This window comes from Aquila chrysaetos, chromosome 25 (genome assembly GCF_900496995.4).
Source record: "Aquila chrysaetos chrysaetos chromosome 25, bAquChr1.4, whole genome shotgun sequence".
Classification (NCBI taxonomy): Eukaryota; Metazoa; Chordata; class Aves; order Accipitriformes; family Accipitridae; genus Aquila; species Aquila chrysaetos.
This window is the reverse complement of record NC_044028.1, coordinates 1,428,751-1,446,542: the sequence shown is the minus strand read 5'-3', so window position 1 is coordinate 1,446,542 and position 17,792 is coordinate 1,428,751. Positions and strand designations below refer to the sequence as shown.

Genomic DNA, 17,792 nt, shown 5'->3' with positions numbered 1-17,792 from the left:
TTGCGGGCTGGTCCCTGGCTCCTTTCAGCTTCTCAGGTGAAAAGGGCAGTCTCTGACCAGGTGAAGTTCTGGTTGTTCTGGTGCATGACGTGTCTGTCCATGCATGGAAGCGCAATGGCCAGAGATCTCTGAATTTGGATTAGTCCTTCACCTGGGCTTCTTCCAAACTCAGTGGTGATCTCTGAAGTTTGTGTGTATCAGGCTGTCCGAGCATTGGTTTGTCGGATACCACAGAGACTGATGCTCCGGTATCTTCATCCTTCTGTAAGTCTGAGCCTCTCTGAGCTGTCGCGTTGCACTGCACATGGACCAATCCATTAGACAATGATCTTCCAGGCAGCATTTTGGAGCTGGCCCCCACTCCTATCTTGTCCCTTGAGGGCAGGAAGGAGTTAGCCGGGTCCCTCTGGACCAGCCTAGCTCAGGGCTGGCATTTCACGTGCACCATAAGCTGGTGGATGCCAATCCGGCTGGAAAAAGCGATTGCATGTCCCATCTTTGGGCATCCATCCCCCTGCCCTGCGCTGGCAGGAGCGTTCGTAACCTGCTCCGCTCTCCGGGGCCGGCGTGAGGATGGGGTGAGCGGCTACGTGGGGGGACAGGCAGCCGCAGTGCCGGCAAGGGGTCACGGTCGAGTGCAGGGCTCAAAGAGCAGCCGTGAGTCCCACGGGCCCGGGGGACCCCCGCGTCGTGGCGAGGAGGAACGGGGGAGCTGCGGGGTCCGGTATGCAGCGGCCGTGCCTTAGGAAGGGTGTTTTCTGCTGCAGCTGAGCCAGAAGCAGAGGACCGCTACCGCAGCTCCGTTCGAGGGGCCTCCTTGTGCCGGGGAAGCCTTCGAACCCCCCGCCCCGAGGAAGGGGGGGCAGCAGGTGGGTGACTGGGGGCTGCGCGGGGGTTCCCTCTGGTTGTGTTCCCTGGTGGTTGTGCCGGTAGTGTACTTCTGCTCTGCCCCAAGCCAAAATCCTGACCTGTTCCTAAGCATGAACGGTGGGAAAACATGGAGGTCAGCATAGAGCCAGCACAGAGGCTTTGACTGGAAATCCGTGTTTTCAGAAACAGTTGAAGTAAGCGATTCAATAAGAGGCCACCTGGGCTGAGGCTGAACCTTGTTTCCAATCCCTTCCGTTGCTCAGATGTGAGCTGATCCTGCTGGTCCGAGCCCTCCCTTCTGGGGTGCACAGTTTCTAGCTTCCCTGTAAACTTTCTTGGACACCACCAAATTCACAGGGAAAACAGCATTTATGAAATCCACGTGAGGAAAAAGGTCATGGTTCAGTGCCACTTTAACTACACTGATGGCACAAACCCTCCCTCCCTTCAGAGAGAAGCCCCGTATCTCCCCCTTCGTCCGAAAATCCCATCCTCCTGGTAATGCTGCAGGGCCTTCCACAGCCCCCAGATCTCTAACTGTCTCCCCTCGATGCACCCCAGGTTCTTGGTTACGTTTTCAGTCCTTCAGGTCTTTGCTCTCCTTTCCCGGATGGCGGGACAAAGCATCCTGCCTATTCCTCCATCACTCTTAGCTGATTGCAAAGGGCACTTGACCTGTGCTTATGGCTTCTGACCATAACCTGCCCACCACGACATCCCCACCACAACCAGCCAGGCTCCACCGGCATTCCGGCTGCACGCCTTCCTCCCGGCACCCCTCACTGGGACCGCGGTGCTCCTCAGCTGTCGGGGAGGGCTGCTGCCGGAGCAGTCAACTCTGAGACATTTCCCCAGGGAAGATCCTCTAACTTGCCTCCGAGGAGCATTTCTGGTCACGATTACAGCACGGAGAGCATCCGACAGCTGCGTATGCCGGAGGGAAGCCGCTCGCCTGGGCAGATGCTCGCCAGCTCTGGGGGAGCAGCCTTGTCCTCAGCTGCCCTGGGGGAAGAGCAGAGCAGCCTGCGACCCGTTTTTTGCTAATCTTACCCAAGCCTGAGCAGGCACTGGGGTGCATCCTGCCCCAGCTGCTCCTAATTCACCTCCTTGCACAAACCATTTATTTATAAAAAGTAGACAACCTTCCTCAGTCCTGGAGAGGGAGGTGATGCCAGGGAGGATGCACCTCCTGTTCCTGATGAAAGCCCCCCTCCAGAGCCCTTTCTCATTACAGCCAGCTATGTCCGTCCTGGGCTCTTTCTTTGTTGCCATTAAACGCTGGGCTCTGAGCACACAGGTCCGGTTTGGTGCTGGTGTGAGCGGAGCTGCTCCGCTGGGCTCTCTGAAGCTCTGCCTGTCTGCCCCAGTACTCAGCCTGGCCCTGACCACTGCGCGGAAATACTGTGGCCGAAGGGAATGTGAATCTATTTGACCTGCCCTCCAGCAGCTCGGGAAAGGCAGGGATTGCCCGGCAGCCCTTCACACAGCCTTGGAGATAAATCGGGGGTCTGGACACATCTCTGAGAGCTTATACTGCTGCAGCCATTAACCTCTGAACAGAAGCTCTCCATGGATGAGAAACTGGAAAAACAGTTTCATTGGGAGCTGGTCAAATCAACATCACTCCAAGTGAGCTCCCTTGTGCCTTCGCAGAGGTCCAGACCTCTCTCTCTCCATCCCACCCTTCTCATGTCGCTTGCAGAGCCCCGTCTCAGGCGATGCTGCTGGGGTGGCCGGCACTGCCTGGGCATCTGTGACTAAAAGGACCAAATTTTGGAAACTGCGACCTTGACTGCCATGTGTGATGACCCTGACTGTCCTGGTGTCCAGCACCTACCAGGGAGGCTGAAGGAAAAGAAACCAAGAAAAAAAGAAACACCCATGGCACTGCAGTGTCCCAATATCTGGAGAGTTCTCGACACAGTACAAACTCCTGCATGTGCCCTGGATAATATCTTTTCCCCTGAAATACTGTGATGGAAACTCCTTGCTGGGCCCTGTCCCGCTGTGTGCAGTGCTAGTGAGGAACACACTAACCACGCCGCAGTCGCAGCACCGCTCTGGTGCTGAGGATTTATAGGCAGCTTCCGAATCTACCAGTTGGGTAGATTGAGAGAGAAATAATATCCTCATTTTATAGACAAAGAAACTGAATATGGAGAGGTAAAAGGCAAGGCATAGGAGGATTTTTTTTCTTGGCCATGCTTGTTTTCTACCACGTGTCATGCTTCATTGCCGGGTGACTTCTGCTGCCGCCCAGGGAAGCCCGCAGTAAGATGTTCCCTGTTTCACAGGCAGCCCACGCACGGGACCACCGGCTGCCCCTCATCGGTCCCTCGGGACCCCCAGACCCGGGAGCTCCCGGTGCTTCGCCGTGTGCCTGGGCAGGGAGGATGGCTCTGGGTCCCAGCAGGAGACAGGGGGGACCTTGGTGGGTCCGGACATTCGGGAGCCCCGGGGAGCAGGGGCAGAAGGAGGGGCTGCTGACTGCCTTGTCTCTTCCTTCCCTGGCAGGGCAGAGCGACACTGTGGAGGTCCCGGTTCGCCTGATCCCTGGAGAGAGACAGGCTGGAGACGGCACATCCCTCCCGGAGACGCCCAACCCCAAAATGGTGCGACTTGATGGGGCTGGGGTGGGGGGATGCCTCCGGGAAGCGCTTTGCCGACATGTGCAGGACAGTTGCGTTCACAGGGAGGGTCGACGGTTTGACTCCTTTGATGTTAACATGGGAAAGCAGAAAAAAGGGAACGGGGGAAGGATGTATCTGCATGTAAATACCTGCTGGTGGCTGACAACATCCCTGCCTCAGAGCTCGTCTCTGAGATCACTTCCCTCAGCAATTAGCCAACTTTGATAAGGCTGGTGTCTGTCAACATCTTCCCGCAGCCTTGTGAGCGAGAGGCTCTTGGGGAGCTTCAGAAAAGGCAGAGTAGCCTTGAGTTGGGGTGAAGCACTCCTTTAAAGAGTAAGAGACTGGGGGCTGGCGGGTCCGCAGTGGCTGTCCTGTCCCCGGGACGTCACAGGTCTCTGGGGACTCCGCAAACCCCGTCTCGATTCGGGCATCGACAGCAGCTCTTTGCCCTTTTTTTCAGATGTCGGCTGTTTACGCAGAATTAGAAAACCGCCTGATCGGCAGCTTTGCTGGCAAGAGGGGTAGTGCTGCCCTGCACAGAGCATCGCCTCCTGCCCCAGAGCTGGCACACGCTGCAGGTACCGTCCGGCTTCCCACAGCGTGAGAGGCAGTTTGGGGGGGGTCTCAGGTGATGGTGGATGGTGCTGGCCAGGCAGGCGGAGGAGAAGACATCTTTCTCTTGGTGCCATTTTATAACGAAGCAGTGACAGTGCCCCATGTGAGCTCAGCGATGGCTCCGGCAAAGCTGCATCTGCAGGAGGGCAGCGGAGTGCGTGGGACGGCAAATCCCGCGGGACCCCCGCAGGCTGCACCGTTATCTCACGTCGCATTCAGTGCGGTGCCGGGGCTCATCGCAGCCCGTGGGTGGGGGGCTGCGGGGAGCGCCCGGTGCAGGACCCCCTCGGCAGCGCTCTGTCCCGCAGGTTCTCGCAAGCCGGGGATGGCGATCTCGTGGCCGAGCGACCCTCTGGCTTCCCAGCAGTGCTACTACCGCCTGCACAGCAGCGTGGCCTCCCCGAGCAGCACCGAGTCCAACCCCTACGTCAGCCTCGACAGCAGCCCAGCCCCGTCCCCCAAGCACCGCGACTACCCGCTCAGCCCCCTGTCGCGACGGAAGAAGCTCTTCACCTTCTCCAGGCCCCCGCGCAGCCGCGACACCGACCGATTCCTGGATGCCCTCAGTGAGCAGCTGGGACACCGGGTCACCATCGTGGATGATTTCCTCACCCCTGAGAATGACTACGAGGAGGTGAGCGTGGCGCAGGGGTGGCTCGGTGCACGGTCTTTGTCCGCCCCGGTCGCGGAGCCATCCGTCCTGCAGCCTGCACCGCACCGGGATGGGTGCAGACCCTCTGGGGACGCGTCCTGGGGCTCTGCGGGTGGCGGAGCGGGGCGAGGGCTGCACGGCTGGGGGGCAGGACACCCCCAAGGGCTGGGCGGGTGGAGGAGGAGGTGTCACCTTCAGCCTCTCCTCTCTCCCTCACCCAGATGAGTTTCCACGATGACCAGGGCAGCTACGTCACCAACGACGTCAGCAGCAGCGAGTACATCAGCAGCAGCGACGAGGGCAGCTCCCTGACCTACTCCACGCTCTCGGACCACATCCGCTGCAGCGCCAGAAGTACCAGACAACAAGGCAGAGGCCACGAAGGCCAGCACGTCGCCCGCTCCCAAATCCCTCGTCAGCCACCTGCACCCCATCCCACCCCCGCCGCCCCCGCCGCCGCCCCCCCCCGGTGCCCTGCGCGCCCCCCCTGCACCGGGGGCTGCTGCACCGCAGGAGCGAGTCCAACCACATGAGTGTCAAGAGGCTGCGGTGGGAGCAGGTGGAGAACTCGGAAGGGACCATCTGGGGGCAGGTATGGCCCGGGAGCGGGGAGCGGGGCCGGGGGGTGAGGGTCCGAACCGCGGTCTGGGCAGCGGTTGCCTGTGCCGAGGTTGTGCAGGGCGTTGGGAGCATCGGTGGGCACTGCCCTCCTCCCTGCCCAGGGTGCTGGAGGGCTGTCCCCTCCCCAGAGCACGATCTCCTCACCTCTTGTTGGGCCACACGTTCAATACCTTGGCCAAGGGAATGAACTCTGAAGATGCCAAGTTACAGAAAATCTCATATTTCTTTTTATCCTTTTACTCATTTGGACCAGAACTGCCAGGATGAGAAGAGGCTCTGGGAAGCATCTGAAATGCGGGTTTTGACTGCAGCGTCCTGGGGAGCTCGTGCTTTCCTGCTCTCTGTGGGTTGACGTAGTCAGGAGCTGCCTTCAGATGTGTTCTGCAGCTGTAGGAGGTTTTATCAATGGGAAACTGTTAGGATGGTTGAAAGCAGAGTGATGGGGAGAGCACCGAGGCAGGGGAGGACACCGGAGGGGGAATGCAGAGGCGAGGAGTGAGACTAGATGTGATAATCCTTTGGCACGGTGGACCTGAAGTGATGCAGAACTCTGGAGGTGGATTTGAGTCCCTGTAGGGAGAAGCTGGCCTCCCTGGGGTTTAACTTCCAGCCTCTGTATCTCTCATGACAGTGAATGTGTTCAGACGTGCCATATTCTTTGTGCCCTGAGCAGCTAGAGGGGAGCTGTGGGATCATCTTCCAGTCCCACGGGCACCCACCTCATTAGCAGGCACTTGAAATCCTGCAGGTCCCTCTCCCTGGGACTCCAGAGAACAAGATGCTTCTTCCCAGTGATTTTTTTGTATGCAAAAAATTCCCGAAGTTTCTGGAATTCCAACTTTGTCCTTCAGTAAAGCAATCATGCCCAAGTAGCAAGTGAAAAGCAGTAGTGCTCTGTAGGATTCCAGCTGTGTCAGAAGCTAAATGAATCTGCGGGGCAGTGCTGCCAGCTGGAGGGTGCGAGGAAATGCTGATGGGGTGAATCTCCTAGTTTCTTCCTTTCTTCTGAAATGAGAACAGGTCCCACCAGATGAGCTGGGCGACTTGTGTAGAAACTGCCTCCACAGAGGTGAACGGTTCACCAGGCTCTGGTTTCTGTGCAGGCTTTATGATGGCTGAGTCTCCAGTTACAGGACAGTGCCATCAACCTGTCCCGGTTTCTTCTAGGGACACAGAGCTTAGCGTGGGGTGGAGGGAAGGTGGCTCAGCGCAGGCGGGCAGTGTCGGGCTGTCCCCTGTGCCAGCACAGCTCCTGACTCTTCCTCCTCCTGCAGCTCGGGGAAGACTCCGATTACGACAAGCTGAGTGATATGGTCAAATACCTTGACCTGGAGCTGCACTTCGGGACGCAGAAGCCTACAAGTAAGTACTTGAGCCCCAGAATGGGTCCTGGTGCAGACCAGAGACCAGGGACATGGGAGGAACTGGGGCTCAGAGGGCAGCAAGGCAATGCCTGGTCCTAGCATCACCTGTGGCATAGAATTCGTTCGTACTCAGGATTTTGTGGCTGGTGGCACAGCAGATTATTAAGGTGGAGATTGTTTCACTATCATCTCCCTTAATTTTCTTTGTTGCCCTTATCTGTTTTCTCTCTGCATTTCAGTCGATTGGGGCAGTGAAACTCAGCTGGAGGGTTTTGCTCCCCATTGTGCTCAGTGCTGCTTCCCAGCTCTCATAGCGCATACCGCAGGGAATGCCGGTGTGCCAGCACCGCTCTCCAGTGCCATGAGGGGCCTGGTCTGCAACACAGCAGAAGCTCAAACCTGTGCCACATATTATAACAATTTGTGCACAGCCTCTGCTTGTTACAGTCTGTGCAGAACAGACAGTCAGCCGGGCCATCGGCATGCACGGACACCACGCTGTGCTGCAGTAGCAGTAACGGCTGCAAATTAGGAAGCGAATTGCAGCTCTGTTGCTTTGAGAACTCAGCCCTGAAAAAGATGTGAAAACATTTCTCTGTTCATAGAGAACATTACAAGCAACACATTTCTTTATACGTATATAATAAGTGAGTTCCCCCCAAGACCTACGTGTGGGGTCCATGACTACCTGCCAGTGCAGCCTCCCCTGTTGCTCTTGAATCGGGGTCTCCTGCAGACCCACCGGCTGGGCTCTCCCCCGCACCGGGGTTTCTGGGCGCTGCAAACCCAGAGAGCAGGTCCAGGCTGGGGGTGCCAAGCGGCGGTGGCCGGGGTGGTCACTCTGCGCAGTGGGAGGCATTTGGGGTGGGGGGTGTAAGCAATGCGCTCCTGCCCCCCCCCCGCCCCAGCCTGCCCGAAGGGAGACGTGGGGCAGCACGGCTGCCTCATTTACACTGGGAGAAGTAAAATGCCAGTGGGATGTCTGAGCTCCTCTGCAGGGGACATGCTGCACGATGGCAGCGTGGGCAGAGCTAAGCTAGAGCGGGCAGATACAGACGGGACTGGCAGTGGAAGTGGGATGAAGTGGGATTCTTCTCAGGGGCTATCTTTTGGGGGATGTTTCTGGGCAGTCTGGGGTTTTCTGTGTGTTTCACCTCTTGTTTTACCTTTTTCAGCTCCAACTGAGTCCTCCATTGAGGAGATCTTTGAATCACAGAATTCAAGGATTCCCGGAGCCATTGCTGTGTGCAAAGCATCAGTTCTCCTCTCTTTCATTCATGGTTTCACTGTTTTCAGGACAGTTTTCTTCCTGCTGGAGCCGGCTGAGCCTGTCCTTACCGATGATTAAATCTTTCAGTTTCTCTTCCAGAGCCAACTCTCATGCCTGAAAACTTTAAAAAGAAAGACGTGGTTGAAATTTTGTCCCACAAAAAGGCCTACAACACATGTAAGTAAACATCACGGTGAACGTATCCCCAAAACGGGCCCAGAGATGGGACCGGGGATGTAGAGAACTGGAAAGGTAAAAGGAAGGAGGCTACACGAGCACCATCCCATGAGCACAATCCCAGCACTGCTCTGCTGGTCTGGGCCGTTCCTGCAGCCCAGAGCCCCTCCAGGCTGGGCTCAGCCCCGGGCAGGGGGAAGAAGAAGGTTTTACAAGAAGGGACAGAGATGGGATGTGACTCATTGGCCTGGGGAGGGAGAGGGGCAGAACTTGCAGGGCCCCGCGGGGCAGCGAGGGTGTGCGGGGCTGCCCGCCGGGGAAGGGTGGGTGCTGCTCCTCCAGGACATCCTTCTGGTAGGAAGGAGGGTGGGAGAGCTTGGTGGGACCCTGCGAGACCCCGGTCGCCTGGCCGCGGGGGACGTGGGAGAGGAGGAGGTGCTGGGGCTGGTTTCCAGTGCAGCCCAGCATGATGCGTTGGTGATGTACGTGCACAAGATGCAATACCCTGGGGGGGTCTGCAGGACCAGAGTGACTCCTCGGGGTCCCCGTACAGCCTCTGCAGGGCCTCGGGGAGCGGAAAGCCCTTCCTCTCCCCAGGGCGGACCCTGTGCCAGCGCGGGCACATGGAGAAGTCCACATCACTTTCACATCATGGAGAAATTGAGCTTCCCCTCCTGGCCCCGTCCTGCTAGGCAGTCTGTCCCAGTGCAGCCAGCCCCCAGGGTCTGGTCCTCCTCCCCTCCTAAGTGACCACCTCCCTTGCCCCCAGCCATCCTGATAGCCCACCTCAAGCTCTCACACATCGAGCTGCGCCAGATTCTCATGACGATGGAGACGGACCGCCTGGAGCCTTCCCACATCAAGCAGCTCTTGCTGTACGCCCCGGACGGGGAGGAAGTCCAGCGCTTCCAGAGCTACAAGGAGAACCCCGGCAAGCTGAGCGAGCCCGACCAGTTTGTGCTGCAGGTACGTGTGGGCAGGGACACGCTCCAGGAGCGAGGAGGTCTGCACGTGCAGTGTCCCCGGGATGTCCCGCTGTGAGCTGGAGGGGAGGAAAAGCCACAGCAGAGGGGAAGCGGTCAGCGGGATGCTGGTCTGTCATGCATGCTGTGGGATAGGAAGAGCTGGTGGCACTGGTCAAAAAGGACTGGCAGTGAGCAATGCTCAGGCTGATGCCCAAGGTATCTGGCAGCTCCCACAGTGGTTGGTTTACAGCCGAAGCATACCATGATATTTACTCCACAGTAAAAGTGACTTTGCCCAACTCAGACTTACTTTCTGTTGACAAAGTCACTTGTGGATATTGGCATGAAACCTTCCTCTCCTGCAGCAGCAAAGTGGCTGTGCTCTGCGAGCTACAGCAGCCATCCCAGCTGCTCCGCGGTGTCACCTGTGCTAAGCAAGCGCACACTGCTTTCATGTACAGGGAAATATGGCACAAAAAACACTATCTAGGAGGGATTATGCTGATGGTGATAGTAGTAATTTTGTCCTCCTTTTGTTCTCAGATGTTGTCAGTACCAGAATACAAGATCCGCCTGCGCAGCCTACATTTTAAGACCACTCTGCAAGAGAAGACAGAGGAGATCAAAGCTAGCTACGAGTGCATCTGCAAGGCCTCCCTAGAGCTGAAAAGCAGCAAGAAGCTGGCTAAGATCTTGGAGGTCAGAACAGTCCTTCTTTCTGGTAACAGCCACCGGGGGCCCCCAGTGTCCACAGGAGCGCCCGCAGGCAGCCGGGCAGCTCGCAGGCAGCTCGCAGGCAGCCGGAGCGCAGCTCCAGCCCCATGGTTGTGTTTTGGGCCCCTCCGGGTCCAGCTCGGCCACGTTCCATCCGCTGGCAGCTCCCGCTGGTATTGGCTTGTGGGGATCCTGGCATGGGGAGGATGCAGGAGGGCAGATCACAGGCGGCCACGCGCCCACCCTGCAGCACACGGCAGGGCTGCAAGAGCCAGACCTCTGGGAGCACAGACCTTCTGGGGGGCTGCAGGGGAGAGAAGGGGACTCCTGGGCAGCATCCACATAAACTGCATGGGGAAGCATCTAAATGTGAGCTCTTACAAGGGCTTTGGAAGTTTGGGTCTGCAGATGACAAACGGGGTGTTTTTTCTAGCCCCTGCTGAAGACACAGGAGAGGCGGATGAGGAGCAGTGCCTGTAGCTGAAATATGGACTTTGCTGTTGAGGGTTCAGTGCAGTTCGTACGGGAGCAGCACAGAGAAGAGAACAGCCTGTGCCTCTGGGCCCACGGCCCCATCCCTTGGGGCTGCCGTGCCAATGGGCGCATTAGCGGCTCTCCTCCTCCCAGTGTGCTGTGGCTGCCCTGTGTGGGTGACGGGATGAACAGTGTGTACAGAACCAGCAGAAACTCTGCCTTTAACATGTATTCACCCACCTAATCTAACCCACTGAATGAACTGATAAGGTTTTATTAACGATGCTCTTTGAGCACATGTATGGGGCCCCTTAGCAGAAGTAACCTGACACAAAAAAGGGTGCTTTCCCACAGTCCTGTAGACAGAGGGAGGCTTTTTACCTCTGCTCCTACCACATTGTTGGTAGGTCTCGTGACCCAAAAGCGGGTACAAAAAGAGATGGGAGATGGGACAGTATAAGTGCTGGAGGTCACTGGCCAGTCCTTCACTGTGGTTTCTTTTTGCAGTTTGTGCTGGCGATGGGGAACTACCTGAACAACGGGCAGCCCAAGACCAGCAAAACAACAGGCTTTAAAATCAACTTTCTCACCGAGGTAAGACAAAGCATGCTTGTTCCTGTACAGGAGGCACCAATGGCGGGAGCTCCAAGGGCCCAGGAGTTCATCATGCCTGTCCTCGTACAAGGCTCCTGGGTGCAGTGGCTCCCAGTGGGGGGGACCAGTGGGAGGGCAGGGATTGATGCTCAGGGTTGACTTCAGAGAGGCCCTAATGGTGGTCTGGTGCTTCAGTGTGCTGGGACCTGAGAACCAGGACTTCTGGCTGTGGGGTGGGAGAAAATGAAGGTCTTTTATCCTACGTGGGTTGCGGTGGGACTCCTGAGCAGTGGGGGGTGACAGCCCCGGCCTGCAGGAGAGAGGCATTGCTTAGCATCTCGACGCCACTAATCTGGGCGTAACATGCTGTGTAAACATTAAATGTCCTGTTTAAACATTAATCCACATAGCATGGCTGGGAATTGCCATGCACGTGAATGCAGAGTGAGCCGAGCAGAATAGAGGAGCCCCTGTGTATTTGGGTGCTTGGCAAACCCCACTCTCCTCTGCGTAGGAATCTCCTTACTTGTTTTGCTTTGCCGTAGCTGAACACAACGAAGACTGTTGATGGGAAATCCACCTTCCTGCACATTCTTGCCAAATCACTTAGCCAACATTTCCCAGAGCTCCTGGGCTTTGCCAAGGATCTTCCTACAGTGCCGCTTGCTGCCAAAGGTAAACGAGCAAAAGCATCTGCAAGCTCCGTGTCTCCTTGCACTGTCTCTTGGTTTTGTATGGGTCTAGAATAAGTCATGAGCTGCACAGCATTGGCACGAGCAGGACGGTGGTCCAAACTAGTGAGGAATGGTCCTGAGCAAGAGGACGGGGCTAGGAAGGGACGAGCTTAGTGACAGGGGATGTCCCATCCATCCCACGCTGCCGCACATGCGAGTGTCTAGACAAGGCTCTGCCACTGATCTGAACCTTCCTTCTGACTTGAAAAAGTAGTTCCCAAGTTCAGAGATATCTTGTTAAGTGCAAAGGAGGCACAGAAGAGGGAAGTGCCAGGAGCCGGTCTGCTCCACCCAGCCTCTGCCTCCTTCCATCCCTGGTGCGCAGCCTCCCTGGCGTGGGTGCCAGCATTATTACTGCCTGCAATCGCGTGTGGTACAGAGTGTACAGCACCCTTCACGTTATGAGTTCACAGTCCAGCCACAGGTATGTCACGCTGACTGAGGCTTGTACAGCTTCGTTGGTTGCAATAAAAAAAGTCACAGAGATGCTGGCATTATCATCCATCCACTTGTGTTGGTGGTGTCACAACAGGCTGGCTGCGTGCAAAGCATGGGCTGCATTCTCCTTGCACACCATCCCCTCTTGTTTGTGAGTAATTCCCTTGGGAATTAGTGCTACAGCAGATAAATAAGGGAGAAAATTCAGGCCTGGAGATGTAAATTTCCACTTGATGAAGGTCTGTACCTGTCGCTTTCCTAGCTGGATTTTGTGTCTGGCCTGTTAAATAACGCTTCTGTCACTGAGGGCTCCCTGCTGCCCAAATTCCTGCCACTTTAGACCCAATTTCAGACCGGGTGCCATCCAGGGCTGCCCAGCTTCGCTCACATACAGGCCACAGAGTGACACAACTGCAGCACATAACCCAAACCCTCTTGGCATGCTGCAGTTCACCTTCTCCCTTGCCTGTAGAAGAGCTGAGGCTTGGCCGCCCAAACCAGCAAGGAGTCTGAACTGCTCATCGCTCTCCCGAATGCTGGTGCTATGATGAGATGCCACGGAGGGCCGCCTGGACATTACCCCTTGTCCCACTGTCCTGTACGCTCCCTCTGTCCCCCTCCCAAGTCAAGTGCCTGTGTATCCATCACTGCCCTCGTGCTGCTGAGTCCTGCATGCTCCTTGCACTTGGCACAGTCTGGGCTCCTCTTGGCATCTCTTGGCCCCAGCACCCGGCAACGGCTGCTGGAGGCTGGCGGGAAGGTCTGGTTGTCCACCACACCCTGGACAACACGGACAGGTTAGGCAGAGTCATGTAGACAGCCTGAAACACCCCTACCCATGGCCCACGCTCGTCCTCGCTTTGCCGCAGGAAGCAAAGACCTGACTCTCCTAACACTGTTGACTCCTCTCTTCTCATGTAGTGAATCAGAGAACACTAACGGCTGACCTAAAGGACCTGCACACCACCGTCAGTGACATACAGATGGCCTGTCACAACATGCCAGCTACTGCGGAGGACAGATTTGCAATTGTGATGACTGTATCCTTCTATAAAAGGGGCAGATCACCAATGAGACTTACTGCGCTTGAGTAAAACCGGTTCGCTGTCTTTATGCCTCCTTGGTAAGTAGCAGGGCCGTGTCCGGCTCTAAGAAAGCACCATTGCAGCACTTGGTGAGAGCATGGTGGAAACCTCCACCCTCCACTCGCTCTTAGCCAGCATGGGAAACAGCTTTTGTGGTGACCACCAGTTCACATGCCTCTGCGTGGCAGAAACCCAGTGCCACAAGGCCAGAAAGCTTTCTGAGCCGTCTTTCCTTCCAGAGAAGTGCTGGTAGGGACGGCTGAGCGTGCCAGCAGCCGCCATTCGCATGTGGCTGCAGCCTGCCTTGGCAGCAGGTCCCTTCTTAGACCTGAGATGAAACCCAGCCATTTGATAACCAGAAGGGATTCTGGTCTGTACCAGACCCCCAGTGCAGCTGTTTTTCCTTGAGCCATTTCTCTCAGTCTTTCCTGGAGAGTGCCCAGCCTGCCATGCGATCCCTGGATGACCTGCAGCACAAGGCCATGGAAGAATTCAGCAAGGTGTTGTCCTTCTTTGGGGAAGACTCGAAAATGACAACTTCTGAAGCTTTCTTTGGCATTTTTGCAGAATTCATTAGCAAGTTTGAGGTGAGTTGCACTTTTCAAAGCTAGCCCGCAAGTGGTTTCCTGTTAGATGTCAGTGAAGCGTTTTACTTACATGTGAGCTGTGGGAACGAGACAATATTTTTGTGAGCACATGTACCTGAATGTCTGTAAAATGCAATTTTTCTAACAAACATACATGTTGGCTGGCCAGTGCAGGAGGCTGAGGTGAGGGTTGATGGTCCAAGCACCAGCCCCAGGGAGAGTAAAGCAGATGTTGTCATGGTCTGATGTTCTTGGTTAATGAAAGCTGGGTCGGAGCACCACAAAGCAGATGCAAGGACTCACAGGGCTTGTCCAGCGGGAAGCCGGGGAAGAATTAAGTCTGTAGTGGCCAGTACCATTGAAGCCTCTCCCTGTCCACACCAGCTGCCCCTGCCTGATCCTCAGCTCCTGCTCTTTGCTCTCTCCCTGCAGCGGGCACTCAGCGATGTGCAGGTTGGCGAGAGCCAGCGCAGCCCCAGGATGACCTCCCCCCTTGCCTGGTGACGGGCCTGCAGCAATGCGAGGTGCAACAATTTATTGCCAACAAAGTGCAATTTGCCCCCATTGAGTTTGGTTGTAAATACGCTGCTGTCACCTGCTACCACTAAGGAGAACCAAGGACCGAAGGGTCGGGGCAGTTTGGACACTGAAAAGGCACCACAGGTGATAGTGGATGGATGCGAGGGTGAGGCACAGGGACATGAAGGTAAACACTGCGCTGGTCTTGACAGCAGCTTTCTTGGCATCCTCCACTTCCAGCATATTACTGAGTCAAGGATTTCAGACACATCTGGCTAAAACCTCACTCTCCTGTGTTTCCAGAACACGTATAACTGGCACCAGCAGTTGCTGGAGACCTTCCCCACAGCCAGTACCCAAGCATGGTTGTGCAGGGAGTCAGCCCTTGCAGGATATAACTTTCCCCAGGCAGGCACTGCTCATCCCTGCCAGCCTCAGGGCCGGGGTTAGAGCACAGCCACGGACTCCCTGGGGAGGCAGAGCAGGTCAGGCGAGGAAGGGAGCATGGGGGGACAAGGACTGCCGCCAGCACCTGCTCCCCCGGGACCCTGAGGAGCAACGCTGCTGAGCCCCTCTCAAATCCCTCTCGAAGCCCTTCTCGCCTGGAGCTCCACCTGAACAGACCCTAACAGAGAGGTTGCCAGAGGTGGCCCAGAGGCTTTAATCCCCTGCCGTTGCCAGCTAGTGTCAATGGAAAGCAATATGACGTTGCAGAACCCTTCTGGCATGTCCGTGTGGTCCCACATACAGATCCAGTCTGGTTCTACCCAGCTGTGCTGGAGAGGACGGAAAGCCCAGAGTCCTTCCCGGCTGTCAGCTTTGCTTAAAGGTGTGGCAGAGACTGGCAGGTCTTGAATTCTTCCCAAGAGTTTCACATCATCAGCAGTAGACTTATTTGAACTCGCCAGGAGACATAAATCCTTGAGTGTTTTGGTGCCTCCTTGGAAAGTACCAAACCCTCGGTAGCCTAAAAGTGAGTGGGAGTCCTCTGCAGCCCCGAGTACCGCTCCCGAAGCACAGCAGAGAGCAGCGAGAAACACATCCCCTGCCGTCCTTTATTCACTCGGAGGGCTGAAGTCCTGAGAATCCCTTTACTGTATGACCAGTGGTTCATGCTGAATATACCCAGGGAACTCTAGAAGCATGCACGTCCATCTTTCAACAACGTCTGATTGTTATTTAGATGACTTAATTCTCTCCGAGATGTCCCCTGGGACAAAAGGGCTAGCAGCATCCCATGGGCAGTGCATGTGCCTCCGGGCGACGCAGTGCCCCGAGAGCTTTACAGCAGCAAACCTACAGTGCGTTAATATTGTGAGGCATTACTCTGTGCAAAACGCATCCGTTGCCTTTCAAACCCGATGCTCCAACATTGTGCCCTGTGGAAGCACTCCAGCAAGCCGTAGCGTAGGTAACCTTCCTCCCGCCTATTGCCAGAGCAAGAGCTCTTACTGAAGCCTCTGCTCAAGTACAGAATCACCAACTGGTGCATTATTTATGGGAGACCTTATGACCATCAAATCTTTGGGTTTTCAGTATTTTTTTAAACCCCGCTGTAGAAAGTGAAGTATCTTTTCACAAGCGTTCTCAGTTTATACAGCTTCAAGTGCCAGGTAGTTTCTAGCGTTGTGTTCCCAGAGGTCTGGCCCCGTCTGTCTCTGCCTCTCCTCTGCCCCAACGGTGGTGACAGGGCAATGCTCACTCAGCTCCTCTTTCTGTTTTGGATGTTGCACACTGCATTCAGTTGATTTTTTTTTTTTTCTAAAAACATATTCAATATTTAAACCACTGGAGGTTCTTCTGAAACTGTCATTACAAATGTGAAAATGCTGTACATAGATTTTGCTACATGTTGTAACTTTCCAAAATATTTAGAACTCCAATCCCTTTGGTATTTTTATGTGAATATTTTCAAAGAACCAGAACTTCTGACACATGGTTATTATTTGATAATGGGACTATGTATATTCACAATTCAGTCTCTACCCAATGCCTATGTGCTATTCCTAAAATAAAGCTACTGCCTTCTGCCTCATGACTGCATGTACCTCTGTGTTCTGTCAAAAATTGCTTCGTATGACAGCTGCAGGTGAAGGTGTGAGGAATTCTGCATCTGGCTCTTCTGTGACTACACTTTTAAATATTGGCCCCTTACACCTACAGGAGAGAGATGCAGGATTTGACCTTGTCGGGTTTGGGCTGGTCCAGGGAAAATAACTGCATAACTCTGAAAAGACCTGCTTGCGTGCCAGCATGCAGGCCAGCGTGATGAATATGAGCAGCAAATTCTTAAAATAGTATGGATTTCTTCTGCAGCCTTCGGAAGAAAACATTTAGTGAGCATATGAGCCAGTGAATTGTTTCCCTCTGAAAAGGAATTCTTGGCTGAGGTTGAGTTTATGTCCCCGGAGCAATTTATCTCCCTTTACACTAACAGCAGATAGATAGGGACCGGCTTCATATCAGATTTCCTGGTTGTAGTTTAGCTTGTTTACAGCAGCCTGCTCAATCACTGGTTCGTCCCTGGAGGCCACCGCACCAGCAACTGTAAAACGGCTCTGAAGAGAGTTAATAAAAATGTTATGGGTGGAAGTCCCTCGCTGGGCATATGCATTTAAAGCACTCAAACCCCTCCTGATGTTTCTTTAGCCCTCCCGGCTGATCGAGCCTGGCTCTTCTGCAGCCCCGGGGATCTCGAGGTGCCCAGCGCGGCCGTCAAACTTCCCACCGCACGGTCCAGCCCGGCCCGGGCTGCAGTCCATAAACCGCCACAGAAATGATGACCCGGAGCCTGCTTTGCAGCATGGTACATGCGACAGTCGGCATCATTCACCGCCCTCACTTGCTGTTTTGCTCTTTCTTGATAACTGCAAACATTAGGTAATTTTTTCCCCAGACTCAGTGTACTGTCTGGATGCTCTCCTTTTAGCCTTGTACAGCCCAGCGTCAGCCTTGATCATGGGATCGTCTTCACAGGAAAGCCTGTCCTTGGAAAGGAAATAATAACTCAGGCAGCAGCCCGGCGTCAGTGCGGGGAATGCAGCCGTGGCGTGGCTCCTGCTCCACGGGGTGCCGCTTCCATCCTCTGACAGAGACAGGGAAACCATGACCCTGAAATCCCAGGTTACATTCCAAACCTCGGATTATTTAAGGATTTTCACTCTGTCCTGTGAGAAAGGGGGGGGGGGGAACCTCAAAGAGGAAATGAGCAGCTTTAGTAAAGTCGTGGTGAAGACATGATGGCAGCTCCAGTTGGTGGACTGGCTGGGATAAAATAGCACCAGGCTGGCAACTCCAAGCCCAGGTGGAACCACGTATGAACCCTCCCTCTAAGTATCTTGATAATGGTTTGAAGGACCACAATCTGTAATTATTTTCCAGGTGCCATCAAAGATGCCAAAGAGACAAACAGAGGTCTCAGCTTCAGACTGGAAGGGCTGGAATTCAGGAAAAAGTGGCATAGACTGGGAGGTAGCACAA

The 17,792-nt window shown here is 55.2% G+C and overlaps 1 protein-coding gene across 1 annotated transcript in view; it reads left to right on the top strand.

Annotated features, from left to right (window-relative positions):
* LOC115335837 (delphilin-like) overlaps positions 1-16,350 on the top strand; it is a 43,368-nt gene extending 27,018 nt beyond the window's left edge. Inside the window, 16 exon segments of the mRNA XM_030002094.1 lie at positions 768-869; positions 3,385-3,482; positions 3,964-4,081; positions 4,427-4,752; positions 4,992-5,107; positions 5,109-5,226; positions 5,228-5,362; positions 6,666-6,753; positions 8,125-8,202; positions 8,972-9,168; positions 9,711-9,866; positions 10,863-10,949; positions 11,495-11,624; positions 13,043-13,161; positions 13,629-13,793; positions 14,226-16,350. Coding sequence (XP_029857954.1) covers positions 768-869; positions 3,385-3,482; positions 3,964-4,081; positions 4,427-4,752; positions 4,992-5,107; positions 5,109-5,226; positions 5,228-5,362; positions 6,666-6,753; positions 8,125-8,202; positions 8,972-9,168; positions 9,711-9,866; positions 10,863-10,949; positions 11,495-11,624; positions 13,043-13,161; positions 13,629-13,793; positions 14,226-14,297 — 2,105 coding nt within the window. The 3' untranslated portion in view covers positions 14,298-16,350.
* Positions 16,351-17,792: the final 1,442 nt, after the last annotated feature.